Source organism: Bufo bufo, chromosome 8 (assembly GCF_905171765.1).
Source record: "Bufo bufo chromosome 8, aBufBuf1.1, whole genome shotgun sequence".
NCBI classification, from domain to species: domain Eukaryota; kingdom Metazoa; phylum Chordata; class Amphibia; order Anura; family Bufonidae; genus Bufo; species Bufo bufo.
In genome coordinates this window covers 102299654-102318815 of record NC_053396.1, presented here as the reverse complement: position 1 = coordinate 102318815, position 19162 = coordinate 102299654, and the positions used below count along the sequence as shown (strand labels likewise).

The window sequence follows — 19162 nt, the reverse complement described above, 5'->3', positions numbered from 1 at the left end:
TTGGCCGATTCGTTCCGCAAAATGCGGGATGCACACGGCCGGTATCCGTGTTTTGTGGTTCCACAATTTTCGGACCACAAAAACGGACACAGTCGTCTGAATGAGCCCTCAGAATAATGTTTTTGCATTTTATGCTTTGTCCAAAAACGAGATTTTTGTATAACTTACCAGTAAAATCTCTTTCTCGCTCTTCCTTGGGGGACACAGGAAACCTTGGGTATAGCTCATCTCCATAGGAGGCGTGACACTAAGTGAAAGACTGTTAAGCCCCTCCTCCAGCAGCTATACCCTCAGCCTGGAGAGAGAGACTTCCAGTTATGTGCCCAAGTAGTTAAAACAAAGGCAAGGATCAACCAAAATAACACCAACAAGTCAAAACACCCGTCAGGGCAACCAAAACAATGGGTGGGTGCTGTGTCCCCCAAGGAAGAGCGAGAAAGAGATTTTACTGGTAAGTTATACAAAAATCTAGTTTTCTCGCCGAATTCCTTGGGGGACACAGGAAACCTTGGGACGTTCAAAAGCAGTCCAAAAATAGGGAGGGACCACAAACCCAAGATGCATTAAAACACCATAGGCATTAAGGCACCGCCGCCTGCAAGACCAGGCGGCCCAAAGCAGCATCCGCCGATGCATAAGTGTTCACCCTGTAGAACTTGGTGAAAGTGTGCAAAGAAGACCAGGTGGCCGCCTTACACAATTGTTCAGCCGAAGCTCGATTTCGCTGAGCCCAGGAAGCCCCGACCGCTCTGGTAGAATGAGCGGTAACACCAAAGGGCGGCTCCCTGCCCTTAGCACGGTAAGCCTCAGCAATAGCCATCTTAATGAAGCGGGCAATAACCACTTTAGATGCCGCCAGCCCCCTGCGCGGACCCTCCGGAACCACAAATAGAGAATCCGAGCGCCGAAAGGGTCTAGTTACATCCAAGTAGATCCTCAGAGCCCTAACAACATCCAGACGGTGAAGATCCCGTTCCCGAGGATGAGACGGGGACGGGCACAGAGAAGGAAGGACAATATCTTCATTTAGGTGAAAAGCGGACACCACCTTCGGAAGGAAATCCGGAACCGGGCGGAGAACCACCTTGTCCTGGTGAAAAACCAAGAGGGGTTCTACGCAAGAAAGTGCCGCCAATTCAGATACACGCCGAAGAGACGTGATGGCAACGAGGAAAAAAACTTTGCAAGACAACAAGCGAAGGGAAACCCTACGCAGAGGCTCGAAAGGAGAAGATTGGAGAGCCGTTAGCACAACATTAAGATCCCAAGATGGAACGGAAGCGCGATACGGGGGAGCATAGTGAGCAACCCCCTGAAGAAAGGTCTTAACTGGACCGAGCGGAGCCAGAGGGCGCTGGAAGAGGATCGAAAGCGCTGAGATCTGACCCTTTAGGGTACTGAGACCCAAACCCAAGTCCAGACCAGACTGCAAGAAGGATAAAATCGTGGGGAGAGAAAACCGAAGGGGATGAACATCCAAGGTCTCACAGAAGTTCAAATAGGCCCGCCAGGTTCGGTAATAAATCCTGGACGATGCCGGTTTTCGCGCACGAATCATGGTACGGACCACGTCAGCAGAAAACCCCCGCCGCGTTAGGACTGCGGTTTCAATAGCCACGCCGCTAAACGTAGCGACCCTAAATGCTGGTGGAAGATCGGCCCTTGAGAGAGGAGATCTTCTCTTAGAGGCAGAGGCAAGGGAGCGTCTGCCAGGAGCAGCATAAGGTCGGCGTACCAAGGACGACGAGGCCAATCCGGGGCTATTAGGATCGCAGGCGTGCCTTCCGCCGCGATCTTCCGAAGGACTCGTGGAAGAAGAGGCAGGGGCGGAAAAACGTAGAGGAGAGAGAACCCTGTCCAGGGAAGGACGAGCGCGTCCGCGCCGTAAGCGTCCGGATCCTTGGCTCTGGCCATGAAGGTGGGAAGCTTGTGGTTGAATCTGGAGGCCATGAGATCCACGTCCGGACGACCCCAACGAAGGCAAAGAGACTCGAAGACGTCGGGGTGCAGAGACCACTCGCCCGGGTCGATCGTCGTCCGGCTGAGGAAATCCGCCGCCCAATTGTCCACCCCCGGGATGTAAATGGCCGAAAGGGCTGGAACATGAACTTCCGCCCAGCGAAGGATTAGAGACACCTCCCTCATCGCCGCCGCGCTGCGAGTGCCCCCCTGATGATTTATGTATGCCACAGCCGTGGCATTGTCCGATTGGACACGAACAGGGTGACCTTGAAGCAGCGAAGTCCAATGCCGGAGTGAGAGGAGAACCGCCCTCAGCTCCAGAACGTTGATCGGCAGTTTGGACTCCGATGGAGACCAAGTGCCTTGTACGGACCGAGAAGGAAACACCCCCCCCCCAACCCCGCAGACTGGCATCGGTGGTAATCACCAACCAAGTTATCGGCAAGAAGGACTTCCCCTGGAGAGGGGTCCGCAACCACCAGAGGAGAGAGGAGCGAACCTGGGGGGGAAGGGGAAAATGCCGATCCAGACTCTCCTGGGACTTGCCCAGGCGGACAGAATGGCAGTCTGAAAGGTGCGGGAGTGATACTGCGCGTAGGGGATTGCTTCGAAACAGGACACCATCTGTCCCAAGACCCGCATGCTGAACCGGAAAGAAGGAAGGCGGTGGGTCAGAAGGCTCCGAACCGACCGATGAAGGAGCTGGCGCTTTTCTGACGGAAGCCGAACCTCCGCTGCCTCTGTATCCAGCAGCATCCCCAGAAAGATTAGTTGCTTGGATGGAACAAGAGAGGATTTGGGAAGATTGATAATCCAACCGAACCGGCGTAAGGTTTGTAGCGAGAGGTCCACACTGGCAGATGTCAGTGACAGAGAGGATGCCTTGATAAGGAGATCGTCCAAATATGGAAGAAGAAAAACTCCCCTGGAACGAAGTAAGGCGAGGACAGGGGCTAGGACCTTTGTGAAAACGCGAGGGGCCGTCGCCAGCCCGAAGGGGAGGGCAATGAACTGGTAGTGGTCGGACCCCACTGCAAAGCGCAGAAAGCACTGATGACACCGAGCGATTGGAATATGAAGGTAGGAGTCCTGGATGTCGATAGAGGCCAGGAACTCCCCTTTTTGCAGAGAGGCCACCACCGACCTGAGAGACTCCATCCGGAAACGCTGAAGACGAAGGAAACGGTTTAACCGTTTTAGATCCAGAATGGGACGAACCGAGCCTTCTTTTTTGGGGACCACAAAAAGGTTCGAATAGAACCCCTTGAATCTTTCTTCCATAGGAACCGGAGCGATGACCCCTTTGTCCAGAAGGGTACGAGTGGCAGTAAAGAAATCGGCCGCCCCTTGGGGATCCCGGGGAACCCGGGAGCGAAAGAACCGAACTGGGGGGAGGGACGCAAACTCGAGTTTGTACCCGGAAGACACCACCTCGAGAGCCCAGGCGTCGGAGACGTGCGCCTGCCAGAAGTCCCTGAACAGGAGGAGAAGTCCCCCCACCCGGGTGGGTGGGGGCGCACCTTCAGGTAGGGTTCTGCTTGGTCGCGGGAGGGCGAGCAGGCTGTGACTTGCGCCAGGAGGGCTGGGTCCGAAAAAAGGGTTTCTTACGTCTGTCTTGGACAGGGTTAGAGGATGGACCTGAAGTGGTGCGAGGTGTGGGAACCCTGCGGGAAGACCTGAAGCGATAAAAGGTGGGACGGCCTCGAGTGGTGCTCCTAGTCCTGGATTGGGGAAGATGTGTACTCTTCCCTCCCGTGGCTTCGGAGATGATTTCATCCAAGCGGGTCCCGAACAATCGAGAACCAGTGAAGGGAAGGCCAGTAAGAGACCGCTTTGACGTGGCGTCCGCCGTCCAAACCTTTAACCAAAGCTCCCTCCTAGCCGAAACGGCCAGGGCAGACGAACGGGCTATGAGAGCCCCCGCATCCAGGGATGCCTCACAGACAAATTTGCCGGCTTGAACGATAAGTTGGGCTAGAGCACGGAGGTCCTGAATAGGGACGTCGGATTCAAGCTCCTGATCCAGCTGAGACGCCCACTCTGAAACCGCTTTTCCAGCCCAATCGGAGGCAAAGACCGGCCTGAGGGCGGAACCGGAGGCTGCAAAGATACCCTTTGTAATGGCCTCTATCCGGCGATCTTCAGTGGATTGTAAGGAAGAACCATCTGCAACGGGAATAGCCGTGCTTTTGGACAAACGGGCCACAGGGGGGTCGACTTTAGGTGGTGACGCCCAGTTTGTAATGCAATCCGCCGGGAATGGATAACAGATATCCAACTTCTTAGGCGGGGTAAACAGGCATTAGGACGGGCCCAGGCCTTAGAAACCACCGACGAGAAGTCAGCGTGGAGGGGAAAAACCGCAGACGCCTGTTTTTGGCGAAAAAAGGAAACACTGTTTTTTTCTGAATTAGGAGGGTCATCGTGAATCTTAAAGGTATCACGGATATTGTTAATAAGATGGCCCACGGCAGAAGCCAGCTTTGAAGGCAAGGCCGAGTCCATATCCCAATCAGAATCGGCTAGTTCCCCTTCAGAGGGCATATCCTGTAATGAGGAAGGGCCCGACTGAGGGCGCACCCTTGGGGGTGATACCGAAGCATCCGAGGATGATAGGTGCTCCGCCCTGGACCGCTTCTGGGGTTGACGGGCTCTGGAGGTGTCGCCTGGAGAGAGAGACTCAGACGGGTCAGCTAAGGTAGCGGACCCGGAGGGCCCAGCAGGGGAATTATCCGGCTGCGGTAAGGGCAATGCATCTGCAAGGCGGCCCACAACGTTAGTGAGACTGACCACAGCCTGGGAAAGGGATCTAGCCCAGTCAGGGGGATCCAAGAGGCCAGGGGGTGACACAGCAGATGGCGGACCCTGTAATGGGGCTTTGCAAGCCGAGCAATGCGGGTCAGGCTTCCCTTGAGGAAGGGGCGCCTTACATGCGGTGCAGGTATGATACCAAGGACCAGCAGGCACTGAGGGGTCAGACATGTTGGCTGGAAGTAATATACAAAACGTCCAGGCCAGAGGGCTGCAGAGCTTGAAGGGGTCAACAGTCCTACCAGGTCACAGTGGGAGCAGACGGCACAGCAGCGGCAACAGCAGCGGCAACAGCAGCGGCTACACCTGAGGTAAAAATGATCCGTCCTGAGAGCAGGCAGGCACGAAGAGGAGGCGGGGCTAGTGAGGAGCGGGAAGAAGAGACGTCCGCCCCTTGACTGAAGCCTAACATGCACAGGGGAAGCGGAACGAAGCTCCGCCCACCGATGAAACTCTTCGCGCGCGCGATTCAAAAAAATACATGCCGCCGAAAACCCCACAGAATATTGTCCCCCGTCCACCTCCATATAAGCGGAGGCGAACGCACACCGGTGGCCGGACAAGAGCGTGCGCTTGTCAGAATGTCAGCCGGCAGTTGAACACAGCCGCAGTACTAGCCGAAATAACGAAAGGCGGCCCCACGGCCGCCGCACCTGAGGTAAACTGCACTGTAACCCTCCCCCTCGAGCACCGCTCAGCTCTGCCCCACACACAAAGGAGCCGCAGGACTCACAGCTATGAGAGCTGTATATTGTAATCGACAATGAAGGTCAGGCAGAGGGGACAGCAGGATCAGGGCCCTAACGGGGGGGGGAGGGGGGGTAGGAACGGCTGCACAGCCACCTCACCATTCGACGTTTTCACCCTCTGTCCATCCAGCAGGGACGCCCCTTCAGCCACTGGCACCGAAGTGGCAGGGAGCTGGAGAGGGGCTTGCAGGTGGGCGACCCTTGTGCTGGCGGGATGCAGGGGAGCTGGGCTGCCCTGGTCCTCCTTTTCTTCTGTGGGGGAGGCAGCAGTGCGGATAGCCGGCACTGGCGCAGCTCAACCCCGGGAAAACAGAGAGGTCTATTGCGACTCTGTTGTCCCTGTTGAAAAAAAGCAAAAAAATTGAAAATAAAAAATAAAATCTTTAGCAAAGACAGCTCTGCAGTGCAGAGAGTGTCTTGCCTCCTTGACACTAAGCAAAAAACTGGAAGTCTCTCTCTCCAGGCTGAGGGTATAGCTGCTGGAGGAGGGGCTTAACAGTCTTTCACTTAGTGTCACGCCTCCTATGGAGATGAGCTATACCCAAGGTTTCCTGTGTCCCCCAAGGAATTGGGCGAGAAATTAGTTTTCGGGCATAAATTGGAAGGATAGGCTATTCACTTCATGACTGGAGGAGGTTCAACTTCTGGGAGAAGGTAAGTGACACAGTCCTGGATTAGCGCTTCTTCCCCTTATCTTATTTTCCCTGCACATCAGCGCTCCAGCCATCTGCTGTGCAGGAAATGACTGCAATCTCATTCAAGGGGATAGACCAGTGATGGCTAACCTCCGGCACTCCAGCTGTGGTGAATCTATGACTCCCAGCATGCTCAATTCATTTCTATGGAGTTCTGAGAGCAGCCAAGCAAGAGTTCTACCACAGCTGGAGTGCAAGAGGTTAGCCATCACAGGAATAGACCATCACTTGATGAGAATAGCCCTTCAATAATATCTACTACTCCCCTAAATATATGTCATCAATATGTAATACTCACAGTCCAGTATAAAAGGAAGTATTTCAAAACAGTAGAAGCAATGTACGAACAGTACAACATCGCATACGCCAGGAACAGGAGAAAGAACTTGTAGTTTGAGAATCCAATGCAGTTGTTCACCCTGAAATACAAAGTAATCTGTGTAACACAAGAAGACAGACATTCACCTCCACCGAAGGAGCTCTTATAACTAGGATGCTAGCAATATGTAGTCTGTGCAGGCCTGACTACTAAGAGAATGGAGGGGGAGTGACAACTCCTTCAGTGCTTCGCAGACAAAGCGCCATCCACACTGCATTGTATCTAGTATAACAGAAGGACGATTCTGGCATTGTAAAAGCCGGGGCATTGCACAGGGCACCATCCTTGTTGTGCTTTCTTATTTAAGCCTTTCTACCCCGGAGGTTGGTTTGTTTTTGCGTTTTTGTTTTCCCAGAGCCATAACTTTTATTTGTCTGTTCACTTGTTTTCTGCAGGACAAGTTGTGCTTTTCAACACCACCATTTAATATTGCATATGATGTAGTGGGGAAAAAAAATTCCAAATGGGGTGAAATTGCAAAAAAAAAAAAAAAGAAGCAATTCCACCACTGTTTTATGGTCTTATTTTTAATTTATTTATGATGTTCGATGTGAGATAAAACTGACCAGTTACTTTTATTCTACAGGTCGGTACGAATCCAGCGATACCTTATATGTATGGTTTTTCTTGTGTTTTGATAGTGATAAAATAATAAAAGTGTGGAAACAAAATTATCTGTTTTATTTTTTCGCCACCATATTTTGACCCCTATAACTTTTTCTTAATTATGTGTACGGAGCTGTGTGGGGGCTTATTTTTTGCCGGGCGATCTGAACTTTTCATTGACACCATTCGTGTATGACTTTTGCATCACTTTTTATAAAAAAAAAAATAATTGTAGAAAATGAAGCGATCAAAAACGGCGAATCACTCATTTTGACGCTTTTTTCCGTTTTGCTGTTTGCCGTATGAGGAATATATTTTTATACTATGGGTGTTTTCGCACATGGCAACACTCATGATGTGTATTTTTTTTTTTTTTGTTCTTTTATTTTTTGGGGAAGTTTTTTTTTATTTTTAAAAACTTTTTTATTTTTAAATAATACTTTTTTATAGCTCCCATAGGGGACTATAATGAGCAATCATTAGATTGCTATTCTCATAGAATCTAGCACAAGCATTGGAGTCTATGAGAAAATTGCTAGTTTCCTATGGAGCCCTATTACAGGCAAGGGCTCCATAAGAAATACTATGCAGCAGCCTCCTGTCATTCACAAAGACAGAGGCTGCTGTACACACGCTCCGGCTCCTCCGATCGCCGCACAGGGGAGCCGGAGCATCACCGGAAGCGCGTGCTTCCGGTGTTTCATGCGCTCAGATCCCGTGGTCAGGATTGACCACGGCATCTGAGGGGTTAAATGTCCGCGATCGGTATTACTGCCGGTTGAGGGCATTAGCCGCAGGTGTCTGCTATAAGAAACAGCAGGCCACCCTCGCTGGTCGGGAAAGTGTTAGGCCCCTTTCAAACGGGCGAGTATTCCGCGCGGGTGCAATGACCGAGTTGAACGCATTGCACCCGCACTGAATCCTGACCCATTCATTTCTATGGGGCTCTGCATACGAGCGGTGATTTTCACGCATCACTTGTGCGTTGAGTGAAAATCGCAGCATGCTCTTCTTTGTGCGTTTTTCACGTAACGCAGGCCCCATAGAAATTAATGGGGTTGCGTGAAAATCGCAAGCAAGTGCGGATGCGGTGCGATTTTCACGCACGGTTGCTAGGTGACGATCGGGATGGGGACCCGATCATTATTTCCCCTTATAACATGGTTATAAGGGAAAATAATAGCATTCTGAATACAGAATGCATAGTAAAATAGGGTTGGAGGGGTTAAAAAAAAATTAAAAAAAATTTAACTCACCTTAATCCACTTGTTCGAGCAGCCGGCATCTCTTCTATCTTCATCTGTGAGCAATAGGACCTTTGATGACGTCACTACGCTTATCACATGATCCATCACCATGGTGATGGATCATGTGATGAGCGTAGTGACGTCATCAAAGGTCCTATTGCTCACAGATGAAGATAGAAGAGATGCCGGCTGCGCGAACAAGTGGATTAAGGAGAGTTAAATTATTATAATTTTTTTTTTAACCCCTCCAGCCCTATTTTATTATGCATTCTGTATTCAGAATCCTATTATTTTCCCTTATAACCATGTTATAAGGGGAAATAATACAATCTACACTACAACTAACCCAAACCTGAACTTCTTTGAAGAAGTTCGGGTCTGGGTACCACAATCGTTTTTTTATCACGCGCGTGCAAAACACATTGCACCCGCACGATAAAAACTGAACATCGGAACGCAATCGCAGTTAAAACTGACTGCAATTGCGTTCCTACTCGCGCGGGTTTGCCGCAATGCACTGGGACGCATCCGGACACGCTCGTCTGCAAGGCATGTCAGATGTCCTATTAGCCCTAAGGATGCAAACATAATACTGGGCCATTTAGTTTCTAAGAAATGTGCAGCAGATCTGTCCCTATAATATGCTGTCACTTGAAATAATGTAAGCGATAAAAGTCACATTTAGCTCTGCTGTTTTTTCCGTAAAATGACGTTGCTCATAAATGGTCTGAGACGTATGTGTGTACTTTTAATAGTAGACATCAGCAAAGTAATTTCTAGGAAGCAAAGGGGAAGAAACTGGCAACATCTCTCACCAGGTTCTGTCCACCCTCTCCATTCCACAGCATCAGAAAGAAATGGGAGTCGCAGGACATGAAGAGCAAATTTTTTTTTTTTTTTTTAACCCGCTCTTATTATTATATGAGGAGGGAATCAGCATACCACAGGGGTTACTCCAATATACAGCTTCCAACATACAAAGGTTCAGGAGGCTGACAGGGGTGATTATACTAGACAGCTGCTTCCACTGTTTAAAGGGGTTGTGCGCTTTTGTAATATTGGTAACCTATCCACATGATACAGGGGTGGACTGGCCATAGACCCTGCAGAGAAATTTCCCAGTGGACAGATGCCCAGGGGGCCGCCAATGCCCTCCTCATGTCTGATGCTCTTATTAATTAAATGTTAGCAGCATCAGGCACGTATGCCTGGCACCACCATTTCTTGCTGGTAGGAAATATTCTTAAAATACTGGAAACCCTTTTAAACCCCCTCTAACTATCAGGCACAAGAGGGTTCACAAAATGACAATTTCCAATAGTGAAGACTAACTTCGTGAAGTACAACATTTTTATATGCTTGCTAAGTACAGAAATGCTCATGTAGAATTTCTTAAAAGTTTCCAAAATATTCCCAGAAATCCAGTTTAAACAATGTTCTTGTGGGGGAGCCTACTGACACTCGCATTACTATCCTAAGCATGGAACATACATAAAGTATTAATCTATAGAGGGGGTATCTAGGTCACATCACAAACATGTGTAACATTAGTGCAGACTGGTATAACTAGTTGGTTTAACAGTGCTATATAAGTGGTGACTAGAGTTGAGAGGACACCTGGATGTTCGGGTTCGATGGGTTCGGCCGAACTTTACAAAAAAGTTCGAGTTGGGGACCCGAATTTGACCCCGAACCCCATTGAAGTCAATGGGGACCCGAACTTTGGAGAACTAAAATGGCTCTAAAAAAGTCATGGAAAGGGCTAGAGGGCTGCAAATAGCAACAAAATGTGGTTAAGAGCATGGCAAGTGCTCTGCAAACAAATGTAGATAGGGAAAGGACTTCAAATAACATAAAATACGTAAAAATAAAAAGTAATAATCTTGATCTAGGAGAACCAGGTCCATATTGAGTAGGAGGTTGAGGAGGCGGTGGATGTGTCGGTGTAGGTGGAAGCGGCGGTGGAGGAGGAGGAGGTAGCTTACACTGTTTTTTGTTTCTTTATTATTTTTTTTGTTTAAATTTGGGTAGACCCCAAAACATTGAGAATGTGCGCTCGAGTACAACAATGGCTGGGTGAGGCCGGTATACATGTCTATTCTGCACAAGGTACGGACAAGTCCTGAGGGATCCCTGCCTGGTTCATTTTAATGAACGTGAGCTTGTCCACATTGGCTGTGTACAGGCGGCTGCTCTTGTCTGTGATAACCCCCTCCTGCCGCGCTGAACACACGTTCAGACAATACACAGGCTACAGGGCAGGCCAGCCCCTTCAAGGCGTAAAGGGAAAGCTCAGGCCATGTGCCCAATTTGGAGACCCAGAAGTTGAAGGGGGCAGACCCATCAGTCAGTACGTGTAGGTGTGTGCACACATACTGCTCCACCATGTCGCACGTCCACGATCCAATTGGATATTGTCACGCCTTGCCCTGTGAATGTGCGGAGATCTGCCAGGCTGGCTGCACATGTCTGACTCTTCTCTTTGTTTTGGTTTGAGCTGGATCCACCTTTCCTCAGGTGTACTGGGTTGATTGTTAGCGAGGCTATTTATTCCTCCTTCTCCCAGTGGCCTGTGCGGGTTATAGTTCATTCCAGTGGGCTTTGGATGTGTTGTGGATCGTCTGCTCCAGCTCAGCTCAAGATAAGTCCTCTCTGTTTCTTCCCTTGGTGTCTTTTATCTAGGCCTCTAGGGAGACGCTTGCTTCCTTCTGTTTGAAGAAGCAGGTCGCCTCTTCCCCTTTCCCTACTGCTCAGGGTTTTTCCAGGGTATATAGACTTAGGCACGAGGGCATGTGCATATCCACCATAAGGGTATGCACATGTGCACAGCAGTATAGGGAAAGCCTTAGGGATCGCTAGGAGGTGACCCTTTTCTCCCTAGCTTTTGGGCCTAGTCAATTGTTCTGTCTGTTTTCCCTGTGTTTGGTTATTTCCCTGCTTATCTACCTACAGTGACAGATATCTTCTCTATCAACTTTCGATGTTCTTTTATGCGCCTACCATGGTGATCACGAGTAACTGGGAACCAGGGTTCCATGCCGGAGAGGGAGCATGAGAAAGGGATACCACATCCAAGGGAGGTCAATGGCTGAAATGTGATCGGGTGGAAATGTGGGACAAGTTATTGAAGCAGAAGCATCCAAGTAAAGGAGGGGGCACGCGGCAATTACCCACTCCCGACTCGGGAAGGTAGTGACGACAAATAACAATACAGGACTCTTAAGATGCCCTGTTATTGTAAAGATTAATAAAAAATTATAGGGAATGTCACTGGGGTATTTTGGATTAATAAACGTTAGACAGGAGAGGCCCTGCTGCCGCTTTGTTGACTCTAGATAACTTCTGCCTGATCGCACGTCCCTGTGACGTCCACCATCCATTTGGATATCTTCTCTATCAACTTTCGATGCTCTTTTCTGAGCCTACCATGTTGATCACGGGTAACGGGGAATCAGGGTTCCACTCCGGAGAGGGAGCGTGAGAAAAGAATACCACATTTAAGGGAGGTCAATGGCTGAAATGTGATCGGGCGGAAATGTGGGACAAGTTATTAAAGCGGAAGAATCGAATGAAAGGAGGGGGCGCACTTCAATTAAAGACGAATTTTTGAAATTTAAGTTCCTGTCACCTATGCAGAGCAGGGGTTTTTCATCAGCAAAAGTGGGTTAATGTCAACCACCAATGGAACAGACGATTTTCTTTCACTATCACAAATGCAGTGCAGGGCGCAAATATACTTTTTAGCACTCACATACGCACATATGCAGCACAGGGGTACTTTACAGCAGTGTTTCCCAACCAGCGTGCCTCCAGCTGTTGCAAAACTACATCTCCCAGCATGCCTGCACAGCCAAAGGCTGTCTGGGCATGCTGGGAGTTGTAGTTTTGCAACAGCTGGAGGCACGCTGGTTGGGAAACACTGCTTTACAGAACAAAATGTGAATATGTCACTCCCTGGATCCCTGAACTCACAGATGGATTACCTATATTATTTTGCCTTCCCCTGGCACATAAGCAGTGCAGGTGCACTTAGAAAATGGGTATATGTTGCCCACTGAACTAAAAGAACAGGATTAAATTATTGTCCCTGGCACGTATGCAGTGCTGGTGCACTGAACTTGCACAAAATGGCCGCCGATGCCCACCTAACTAACAGACGGATAAAACTTATTTTTCTATGTCACTGGGCTCAGGGCAGGGTACAAAAAAATAAAAAAATAAAAATCGCTGTAGATCGCAGAGTTAACAAGTTCGGATATCAGATAGATTCTTTCCTATGCTCTCCCTCACAGCAGCAGCATCCTCTCCCTACACTAGTAACAGCAGAGTGACGTGCGGCGCTACGTTACTGCAGCTTATATAGAGGCTGGGTCACATTCTGCACTGGCCAATCACAGCCATGCCATTAGTAAGCATGGCTGTGATGGCTTCTAAGGGCACACGAGTTAAACGCTTGTTGATTGGCTGCCCTGCAGCCTTTCAAAAAGCACCATTAAATCGCCGAACACCAAACTTGAACTTTTACTGAAATGTTTGGGTCCAGAGTCAAAAAATCCTAAAGTTCGGTACGAACCCGAACTTTACAGTTCAGGTTCGCTCAACCCTAGTGGTGACATAAATGACAAAGCAGCACCAAATAATAAAGTGGTATATATCAACCGATGCTTGTTTGACATTCTATATGTACACAGAATGATAAAATCATAATCTTCTAGAAACCTTTTACTGAACTAAAGATTCCCATCTCATTGTCGGAGCTGATAGCTGAAACTACACATTGTCAAGAAGTGCAATGTGAATAGGATTTAAAGCGGAGCCGTCTGCTTCAAGGGGTTGCCCGAGAGTGGAAAATAAGTATTATAATAAATTATTATATAACTATAATTTCTTTTGGGATGGGCACAATGTTAAAAAAAAAAACACCTCTGTAAACTGTTCCAGGTTCAGCACTAGACTCCTGCTGCTCATGGTCCCCATTCAACTGGAAGTGCGGCGTCCTATCCACATGCACGTCACCAGTGTAGTACAATCAATGGCCTCAGTGGTGATGTGTCAGGAACAACACATGACTGCAGAGGCCATTGATGGTCCCTTCGTGGAGATTATGCGCAAGACCCATGTCAAAGAGAAAAAAAAAAAAAGGTCCCTTCTAGATGAGAATCTGGTACCCATGCAGGAAAAAATCCAGGATCATATGAATAGCAATACAGATTTTCATTGGAAACAATGGGGCATAGATTTTGCATGCTTTTCAAATGGATTTTGGCATAAAATACATGCAAAAATCCAAGAGTGATTTCCACTATGTGAACATACCCACAGTAAGAATAGGACACTGCTGATTAAAGTTATTTAGATACAAACTGGCTGCTAATAGTGTGCTGTGTCGTCAAAAAACACCGCCAATTAGTGATTCTTGTCCATGTGCCAGACTACTAGCCTCTATAAATACACCCATAACTAACATTTCCAAATAACCTGCTCTGAAATTCTCATGGCAGTCATTTCTATTGCCCAAATAAATTCTGGCCTTGATGCATTAGTCAAACATACAAGCATATTAGGCTGGCAAGAGCTATAGCTAGCAAGTTTTTATAATAAAAGGTAATGTACAATCATCAGAACAGACATCATAAAGCCTTGTTCACACCATTCTTCACACCATGAAGTTTTGTTGCAGATTTTGACACATTTATCCACTCAATACCAGGTTCTGGAACCTAAAAATGGGAAAGGTTTTTTCCTTTATTTTTCCCCCCTCTTTATGACTGAAAAAAAAAAATTTGCACTAAAACTGCACAATGCGAACAAGGTCTTATTTATTATGGACATTAGGGAAGGAATGATATACACTACATACCAAGGGCAATGATGATCCATCTTCAGGATACACCTGTGAGAAGAGGGAAGACAAAAAGTCAAACCTGCTGTCAAAAGCAGAACATAAGGGTAAGGAATAAACATAACACATAGCACAGAATCAAAGTACTTGGCTCAGCCTGGGTTAAGACGACTCACAACCGGACAAAAGAGATTGTATACGGTAAGGTACACCTCGGTGGCTATAGGCAAACTACCTACTTATACTAGCTAGTATATGCCACACAAATCATGCAAGAACACATTGGGCCAGATATATCATTAGCTCAAGTCACAATAATGGAGTGAAACTTTTTTTGTGCAATCGCTAAAACTGCGCAAAAATATGCGACTTTTAGTGGCTCTGCACTATGCTCGCCAGTTTTCTAATAGTGGGCGTGTTTTCTTATGTAAATTAATCTCTAGACAGATTTACAATGTAAAAAGTCGCAAAAATTTACGCAATTTTACTCCAGTGAGGACCATGCTTATCTTTCTAATAGAACATGCAACTTTTTCGTAAAGACGTGCAACTTTTCTAAAGCCGCTTACTGAAGGATAAACTGCTACCGTCAAACCACATTTATCACAGCATATTAGACCATTAATAAATCGGACTTAGCCAAAAGCGACTTTGGACATATGTAAAAGTGGAGTAAGATGTAAGTGTAATGATAAATCTGGCCCATTGTCTTCCTATGTATAACACTAATCCTAGGAAAGGGCTTGCACATGTGCCAAAAGTAGCAAATGTGAGTGCCAGACAAGGCAGTTTGTCATCATCTCATGCTGACACTGTACTAGCGGTCCTATCAGAGGTAGTATGAGTTACGGTATCATTTTGTGTTCATATCTAGGTTCACTCTAGTAGAGAACAGAACAGGTAAATTGCTGTAAAATCTTGTAGACATTTTTGAAATAGGCGACTTACAGAAATGCACTGAGTAGTCCCAGCCATATTACTATCTAGGCACTGGAAGGAATTATCCCCCTCCAAAAAATGATTAGGAATTAGGGCATCCTGTACTAGGATAACTATAAGGCCAGAAGAAGCCTAAGTTGGAGCCAATAGCCCCCTTGGCCTGGACTTGTGCCCCTGAACATAAAAAAAAAAAAAAAAGGACTCACCTGTCTGTGGTCCCACCTCTGACAGTTCCCAGACACTGATTTTACAGCAAATTACCTTGACTTTACCTTTTGTCTTCTCTCTTTATGTTTAGGGGCACAGATCCGGATCAATGGAGTTGTTGGCTACAAGGCCAGACAACCCCTTTAAGTTTATGAACCCATGAACAGAAAACTATAGCTGTAAAATATAATAGTTTGGGAGGTTTTTATACTTAGGTGCGATAAGTAATAAAATCTAAAACTCTTAAAAGGGGTTTTCTGGGATTTTAATATTGATGACCTATCCTCAGGATACATTACGCTGTGATGTCGATGGCGAGCAGGTATACAATAAAGGGAAGACTGCACTTGCACAGAGCATTGCCTTCTCTCCAAGCTGGGGTGCCAGGTGTTGGACCCTCGCTGATATGATGTATAGGTCATCAAAGCTAAAATTCTGAAAAACCCCTTTAAATCTTTCTAGTCCCATATAAATTACTATAAATAGCAAATTGAGGGAAATGAATAAAAATGTAGATTATTATTTGTTTTACTTACATCCCACATACGGAACAATGGTGGCAGCGATCAGGCTTTACCACCTGGCATCGGTCACAAAAACGGATTGCTAAAGTAGACAGGAAGACAAGTCACCAAGTGACAGACATGATTTGCCTCATTCATGGCACATCTCCATCTTACCACCTACAAGTGTTTCCTCTCCTCTCACATAATACTGTACCTCGTGGCATAGCTAGAAATGACTGGGCCACACAGCAAATTTTTGAATGGGGCCCTCCTCCCCCAGTAATTTTTTCGCAACCCTTTCCTTTCATGCCACCCCCATTCCCGTGGCTAGTATAGATCGCTCTCTCAGACCAGGGCTGGCAGCTGTTCCATCTGTTTTCTACACTGTCTATACGGTCACTGTATATAATTTCATTGTGTAATACTGTTGAGGGGGCCCTGACAAAATCTTTTAGTTGTTCTCCTCCTCCTGGATGGGCCCCTTTTGGGTCAGGGCCCCAAAGCAGCCGCTTCCCCTGCTTCCCCTATAGCTACGCCCCTGCCTGTACCCTATTCTACTGTCAGTATCTTGTCATTGCACCTCTGAGAATTTTTCCATCCTTTGTATTGTCCGGACCATAGCTTAAATATCCTGGGCCTCCATCTAACCACCAATAATATGTCATATAGAACCGGCATAGGTTGTGATATGTGTTCATTTTTATAGTGAATTGATTTGATCTGCCATGATTCTATGATGTAGAGGCCATGTAAATGACAGCGCTACCTGCACAGATCCAACATAGTAGCAAACAAAAAAGTCACTACTTTCCTACTCTTTTCTGCACCTCACTTTTCAGCTTTCGAATGGGGTGGACAAGTCATCTCAGGTAGATGATTTAAAGGGAACCTGCCACACTGAACATGGTGTCTGATCTGCCGAGGAGATGCTGAGCAGATTGATATATAGTCTTGTGGGAAAAGATTCATTATAACCCTGTGTGACTGAGCGTAGAGAGATAGCTGTCAATCAGTGATAAGACCGCCCACTGGACTCCTAAGCTTAAAAAGAGCAGGGATTTTAATGAATAAATTACAAGTTATACTGAATATTTTCTCACCAAACTATGTATCAATCTGCCCAGCTCCTCCTGCCTGCAGACCAGACACCATGTTCAGTGTGGCACAATTCTGGACTATTATCTGCAGGTAAGGAGTCCAGGTCACTATTTTGTATTTTCCTACTGCCCCTGGTTCCCCCACCGTCAGCAATCAAAGCTGCACTGAAATACACAGTCCAGAATGCTGTGATGTTCTAACATAATGGAGAGGAGTCCTGTGCGCATGCACAGCAGTTTTACACAGTGCAAGCATTTTTAAACAGAATTAAATCTTGTTTTTGTGTTGCCATTTTCTGAGAGACCTATTTTTTTATTTTTTGGGCGATTGTCTTAGGTAGGGGCTCATTTTAGCAGGATGAGATGACTGTTTGATTGGTACCATTTTAGGGGACATAAAACTTTTTAAACACTTAGTATAGCACTTTTTGTGAGGCAAGGTGACCAGAAAATTGCTTTTTTGACTTTTTTTTTTTTTTTTCCACGGGTTCACCTGACGAGGAGGATCATGTGATATTTTTATAGAGCCGGTCGATACGGACACGGCGATACCTAATATGTCTATTTTTTTACGTCCCACTCTGGGACTTCAACTTTTGGGGGTCTGATGCCCTTTACAATGCATTACAATACTTCTGTATTGTAATGCATTGGCTGTAAGTGTATTACACCGTGTAATACACTTCAGCCTGCATGCCTGTGAGATCCATGGGGCTGGATCTCACAGGCTCTCCCAGAAGGCAGCCACGACGCCTAAGGAAGGTTTTCACCGATGCCAGCGCATACAGCAGGGGTCCGGCTATCTGTGACTGCCGGGCCCCTGCGCCCGCCCGATCAGAGCACCGTAGCTGTATGGCGCTGGGATTTGTGACCCCGATACCAGTGCTGTACATGTACGGCGCTGGTATCCTATGGGTAAGGCTACTTTCACACTTGCGTTTGGGGTTCCGCTTGTGAGATCCGTTTGAGGGCTCTCACAAGCGGCCCCGAACTGATCCGTTCATCCCCAATGCATTCTGAATGGATAAGGATCCGTTCAGAATGCATCAGTTTGGCTTCGTTCCGCCTCCATTCCGCTCTGGAGGCGGACACCAAAACGCAGCTTGCAGCGTTTGTGTCCACCTGGCCGCGCGGAGCCGAACTGATCCGTCCTGACTTACAATGCAAGTCAATGGGGACGGATCCGTTTGACGTTGACACGATATGGTGCAATTGCAAACTGATCCGTCCCCCATTGACTTTCAATGTAAAGTCAGGAGTCCCTATTAATATTCTATCGGATCTGAGTTTTCTCCAATCCGATGGTATATTTTAACTTGAAGCGTCCCCATCACCATGGGAATGTCTCTATGTAAGTATAAACAAACGGATTTGAGTTAGATCGTGAAAACTCAGATCCGACAGTATATTCTAACACAGAGACGTTCCCATAGTGATGGGGACGCTTCAAGTTAGAATATACTGAGAACTGTGTACATGACTGCCCCCTGCTGCCTGGCAGCACCCGATCTCTTACAGGGGGCTGTGATCCGCACAATTAACCCCTCAGGTGCTGCACCTGAGGGGTTAATTGTGCGTATCATAGCCCCCTGTAAGAGATCAGGTGCTAGCAGGCAGCAGGGGCCAGACCCCCCTCCCTCCCCAGTTTTAAATTCATTGGTGGCCAGTGCGGCCCCCCTCCCCAGTATTAAATTCATTGGTGGCCAGTGCAGCCCCCCCTCCCTCCCTCCCCAGTATTAAATTCATTGGTGGCCTGCCCCCCCACCATCATTGGTGGCAGCGGAGAGTTCCGATCGGAGTCCCAGTTTAAGAAGCATTATACTTACCTGCGCTGTCTGTGGCCGTCCGGTCGCTCCTCTTACTGGTAAGTGAAAAGTCTGTGCTAGAAGCAATGTGCCACACAGACCTTTCACTTACCAGTAAGAGGAGCGACCGGCCGGCCACAGACAGCGCAGGTAAGTACAATGCTTCTAAAATTGCTAAGTAACCATGGCAGCCAGGACTGCAGTAGCGTCTTGGCTGCCATGGTAACCGATCGGAGCCCCAGCGATTAAACTGGGACTCCGATCGGAACTCTCCGCTGCCACCAATGATGGGGGGGTGATTTTAATTGGGGGAGGGG

At 47.5% G+C, this 19162-nt stretch overlaps 1 protein-coding gene across 1 annotated transcript in view; it reads right to left on the bottom strand.

Moving 5' to 3' along the window:
• ZDHHC15 (zinc finger DHHC-type palmitoyltransferase 15) overlaps positions 1-19162 on the bottom strand; it is a 61437-nt gene that overhangs the window by 29063 nt on the left and 13212 nt on the right. The window contains exons 5-7 of the mRNA XM_040404852.1: positions 15974-16043; positions 14310-14342; positions 6516-6636 (exon numbers count right to left, since the gene is read on the bottom strand). Of these exons, the coding sequence (XP_040260786.1) occupies positions 6516-6636; positions 14310-14342; positions 15974-16043 (224 nt within the window). The remainder of the gene's footprint in view (positions 1-6515; positions 6637-14309; positions 14343-15973; positions 16044-19162) is intronic.